Source organism: Agrilus planipennis, unplaced genomic scaffold (genome assembly GCF_000699045.2).
Source record: "Agrilus planipennis isolate EAB-ADULT unplaced genomic scaffold, Apla_2.0 scaffold116, whole genome shotgun sequence".
NCBI classification, from domain to species: Eukaryota; Metazoa; Arthropoda; class Insecta; order Coleoptera; family Buprestidae; genus Agrilus; species Agrilus planipennis.
In genome coordinates, this window is record NW_020438978.1 from 123,075 (window position 1) to 128,674 (window position 5,600).

Consider the following 5,600-nt stretch of genomic DNA (forward strand, 5'->3'; position numbering starts at 1 on the left):
GTATATAAAAATACTGTTCGACAACACATTGAGTTTTCGTTTAGACATTATGAGGAAGTACAGGACCTTTCTTCGCAACTGCTTTTATGAATTGACTGTAAAAATTTGATAAACAAGTCGGTAAGCACATTTGACTATAATAAAATAATAAAGACTTACTCGGTCATTCGCAGATTTGGTCATTCGAATGAAATAAGAGAACGAGTCATAAAATAGCAAAAGTAAACTGTCGCTTATAGAGGTATAGGCAAGTAGCAATCTCACTTAAAGAGGTTCACGCATGAAAAATGACTGTCACTTATACAGGTTTTATGTTTCTCACTTATAGAGGCTTTAGAAGGGCAAAATGAGTTTTCTCGCTTACCCAGTTCTCACTTATCTAGGTTCGGCTGTATATAAATTTTCAATAGAAAAGAAGATACCAACTTTTTTTAAAATATAATTTTTATGAAAGCTACCAAATTATTAACAAATACAAAGTACTAGTTACCTATATCTGTTTAAAATATTTTAATTTCAGGATTTCCCCGCACTACGGATCTAACTGTACATGAAAGGTATCACACTGGTGAAAAAACACATTTGTGTACAATTTGTGGACGAGGATTTGGAAGGTATGTTATGTTTTAGGCTGACTGTATTATACTAAAATAAAACGTTTACTTTTAGGGCTTATAATCTAACGGTACACATGAGAACGCACACCGGGGAAAAGCCTTACCAATGTACCTATTGTGATGCAGCATTTGCCCAAGGAAATGATTTAAAAGCTCACATTCGACGACATACCGGCGAGAGGTTTCACTGCGATCTTTGCAATGAGAGCTTCTTAATGGGGTACTTATTAACGCAACATAAAAGAACAGTTCATGGTAATTTGTATTGTTGAAATTAAAAGCGAATACGTCTATTGTATTTCGTTTTAGGACTGAATGTTGTTAGTAATATCCGAAGACTTAAGCCAATACATAAAATAGAGAAAACAGATGAAAGTAATTCAGACGATCCGCCTCCCTTAACTATCAAGCTTCCGGCCCCTGTTGTTCCAGTTAACGTTCTTCAAGCTCAGTTGGCAATGGCTCAGCTGCAAAATCAAATTGGTGACTCTTGTGAATTAAAATTTGAGGCCACATAAAGAAGGGTACACTGTTTAAATTTGTTTAATTGTAATATTAACACGAACTTGTTACACTTGAACCAATTTGCACCTTCCCAATTAGTGTTATTAAAGTTTGAACAGAAGTTATTTTTGACGATTTTTGTTTTCTTTGCATATTTTTTTTCAATGAAGTTTTGAGGTATATTGATAATAATTTATGGTAGGAAAAATTTTATTGTATCACGTAAGTATGGTTGTAAATAAAAATTTATTATACCCATTAAAAGTTCAATTTTATTTAAAGCAAGTAATTGTATTTAAATTATATTTGTAGTTGTAGTGATAGTTGGATGGTTAAAGTAACAATGCTGTTTCGTGTTGTGTAATGTAAGGCATTGAATTCGCTTTTTTTTTGAAGTGAAACTTCTTTACGCACGGTAGGGTAAGTTCATTTCATGTGAGTTGCTATGTAACGAAATCATGTAACGGATGTCCCCCTCTACTCGGCCACGTAGTCGAGTTCGTAGTGGAGATCGCTTGAGCCGTGAGCGCGCTTTAATGCAACATTCGTTACAGGCAACTCCGGCATGTATAGTGTAAAATTTAAATTCATACTGTACAAATAATACTATTAAACCAATTCCTTAACCCCTATCCCGGTACATTTATATCTTTGATGAACTTCACTTCAGTAGCGTGTTGTATAATTACACGTTGTATTTTTTGTTTTTAAATATTAACAAAATTTTACACCCTCTTCTTACAACTACATGCTACTACTTCTACTTACAACATATAACTAAAAGATGGTCGCGCTGACCATAGAAAAAAGGGCTCGTTCACGTCCAATCAGTGGCTTATCACGCCGGATCATGCTACCGGCCTTGGAAGTCCAAACTTTTAAATGGTAGTGGACACAATCGTACCACAGCTTCAACGGCGCCAAAAGCTTTGTACAGCTTCTGATGCAGCTGATACTGATCTACCATATTTTCTTTGACCTCGGGTAGTGACCTTTCTGCGATGCACATTGTGGATCTGTCTGTAAGAAAATGAGCGGGAGAAAGGGGGTAAGATCGTCAAGGTTACTGGATAGAGGAAACAGCGATCAGGAGTTCAATATTACCTCTAGGAGTAGCGTTTGAAAATCGAAATAAAATAAAACAGTGATTCCCAAGGACTTTCTTAAATGGAATTTCACGGACTTCACTCCAGCGACTTACAGTCCTCCGAAATGGGGAGAGTTGGCCTGAATGAAATGCCATTTGGTGGCGGCATATACCGTAATTTGTGTAGGACTCATTTTGAGAAATCCGATATTGCGATATTTGTTAATTAATTTCAAGACGTAGGCCATTGAACGCCTTAACAGATTTATATTTGAAAATCTTTCACATAGATAGGATAAACTTTCTTTCGAGAGAAGGGTTACGATACGGTTTTCCGGAAGTTCGCATGGTATAGCGTTTAGTGAAGGCCAACCGCTTAGGTCAGACGTTAACTATAGGGTTGTTCGGAAAGTCATTTCATTTTTTTTTTGTGGAAATGAAAGACAGTTTTCGTATAATAAACAAATACTTTATTAAATTATATATTNATTTGTTAATTACCTTTTACTGTAATTGTAATGAAAATATGCACCGATTCTTATTAACTAGTAATTAAACGTAAAATTCGTCTTATAGATGAGGTAGATTAACAAATTTGCATTTACTTAGAAAAGAATTGATGTAGTGTTGTTTATTATTAAAATAATGAAACAATCAATAGGATTGTTATGTATGTATTTAAAACCGTTGGGATTGTAAACTTTTGGGAACTTATCCGACTACACTCGTTAAGGCAACTGTAGGTATTCAGGATGTTTTTAGTGGGACTGATATGTTATCTGTAGCTTTCAAATAATAGGTCATACTTTTATTTATTTTTGTGTTCTTTCAGAAGAGATTTTTGTTAAAAAATCTTAAAAAATTACTATCCGTGTCCGTACAAGAGAGTGTCCGCTTATGGGAGAGTGCTTTTCTTATGGAAAGCGGCCGGGATCAGGTAAATGTGTCCGCTCGAGAGAGGTTTCACTGTATTTAGGAATAGTTACTGCTCTAGGAATCAGATTAGTTCCAATTGGTAATCCACAAACAGGTCTTCGTTTTTACTGTGGCACTAATGTTATCATTTTGTGTTGATTGTTGTATAAGTTGTTAGCAAAATTGAGTATTGTTAGTGATGCAAAAAAATTAACAGCAGATTAATCAAACAAACATTTTCTTTCTTAACGCTACGTAATTTTTGTGTACGGCACTGCAAATATGTTAGATTCATCTGAATCGAAAATGATTTATTACTTTTCCGTCTTGATCTATACGATTATCTTTATGAAATAGAGTTTCGGAGTATAGCAGTGTTTACTTCTGCACAAGCCTAAGAAGTTTTACTTTCATCTATTTAAATAAATTGACACAATTTGTAAACTTTGCAATCTTTTTATTGAAATGACAATTGCTTCGCTACACTGTAGTTTTAGTTATTTTTATCTGTGGAATATTTGTCTAAATCCTTAACTGATTCAAGCAAACCGCAGAAAAACTTGGACCGGGGCAGATGAACCCGGAATCAAGGTGGTGTCTCGTATGTTAAGCTATGATCTTGGGAATGTCGGGGAATGCTTTTCCCAATATATCCTTTAGTTGGCTTTTCCAACTTGTGATTAACTAGGAAATATGTTAAAAATAGACTTTTATAACTTCATGTAAAAACGCCTGCAGGTAAACCTGCTTGAGAAACTCGAAGAGCATTCGTGTATACGGGCTGTAATAAGATTACAAAAGGGCATAAGTTACGTTGTTACTTCGTAGAAAACTCTTTTTAAAAAAAGAACTCAAAAAACTTTCTAGTTTTATTTAAAGTTTAGCTACAATAACGGGGTTTAAATATTACAGGAATGTGCTATGCACTACAACTACTAGAACTCAGAAAATTGTTTCTCATAAGGCTTATATACTAAGAAATATGATACGTTTCGTTATTAATGTGAAAAGTGTACACCCTGCATTTTTAATAATTAGTTCAGGCATTTTCACATGGTTAACTCCTCCGTCCTTAAGACTTAACTTTATTCCATAAAGTTTCATTTACAATATTGAAAATTAAAGAATTTCTCATCAATTAAAGAATTAAACAGGAAATTACCAAATAGTATCTACAAGTTTCTCTTGCAAGAAGTAGGAAAGGTTAATTCGATAAATTCCTCTTCGTGGTTTAATTTCTTTTTTCCCTAATCGTTATTTTTTTTATTTTTACTTGAATCTTGAATTTTTTAAATGAACTTGTAAATTATACTTTTCTGGTAGTTATTATTATTATAGGAATTATAATTATCAATGGTACAAAAATTACAATAATATAGGGGAAAACATTGTTATTATTTTTTCAATTGTTTTAGAAAAAAAGATTCTGCCGTTTGCACATTTATTTTCGACAACTGGTCCAAGTCAACGGACTTTAAATTTACAGCAATTGTCTTATTAGTTAACGGCAAATAGACAGGTTCCTCACTTAGATTTCTTTCTAAATTTATATACTTATATCCTTAGCTATGAAGGGGCATCAATACGGAAGCGTTAATACAAATGAACCTTTTAATTGGTGAACTTCCTCGTTACCTCATTTCGTATGAATTAATGCTTGTTCTGGTAAAATTAATAAATATCTTTCGTCGTTGACCGTTTCTACCAAAGCGTCACTGACATTTATAGGAATGTGTTTACATTTCGGTTCTTAGACAAAATATATTCGTCTTTATCCGGCTATTCACCTTCATATTAAGGGTTAAAATTACGTTAGTTTTCAGTGGGTTATGTTATACTGAATAAAAAGTTTTTCTTTATAGAAAATATAGACCCTACTGATATACAAATGGCCAGTCTTGCGGTTAAGTGATGGAACAACGTGAAGCGAGAGCGTAATTTTTTTTTGACGAATTTACTTATTACATACCTAATTGGAAAAGCACAGTTTTGCTGCTCACTTTTGGGACAGAATAAGTTTTGCACGCGAAAACCAGAAATTATGGACACTACAGGAGGGCAAGTCGTAGAATCATTTTATGATACTTGAAACTCTGACTGTAGGAGTTATCTAGGAGCAGATATAGATAGCAATCATAACTTAGTAGTTATGAAGACCAATATAACTGTAGGGATAGATATACAGGGGCAAAAGATTAGTATGCTTAGATTTGCAGATGATATAGCAGTATTAGCATCTAGCAAGGGGGAGTTAGAGATAACTTTAAATAAAATGGAAGCGGTATTGACAAAACAGTACTGTATGTAAATAAATAAATGTAAAATAAAAATACTGGTATGCAAGGGAAGAAAAAGTAGGGAAAGAGCGAATATAAAGATAGGAGACGAAAAATTAGAAGAAGTGACTGATTTTAGATACCTAGGAAGTCAGATAAGTGAGGATGGAAGGAGTAGTAGGGATATAAAGCAGAGGATAG

At 33.7% G+C, this 5,600-nt stretch overlaps 1 protein-coding gene across 6 annotated transcripts in view; it reads left to right on the forward strand.

Annotated features, from left to right (window-relative positions):
• Positions 1–5,600, forward strand: part of LOC108735586 (zinc finger protein 420) — a 41,606-nt gene that overhangs the window by 15,568 nt on the left and 20,438 nt on the right. For 4 of the 6 annotated variants that reach the window (XM_025975514.1, XM_025975515.1, XM_025975516.1 and 1 more), the window contains 3 exons: positions 521–614; positions 670–872; positions 927–1,253. In XM_025975514.1, the coding sequence (XP_025831299.1) occupies positions 521–614; positions 670–872; positions 927–1,135 (506 nt within the window). In that variant the 3' untranslated portion in view covers positions 1,136–1,253. Of the gene's footprint in view, positions 1–520; positions 615–669; positions 873–926; positions 1,254–5,600 lie in introns of those variants that run through there. The other 2 variants (XM_025975517.1, XM_025975518.1) reach the window with 2 other exon arrangements.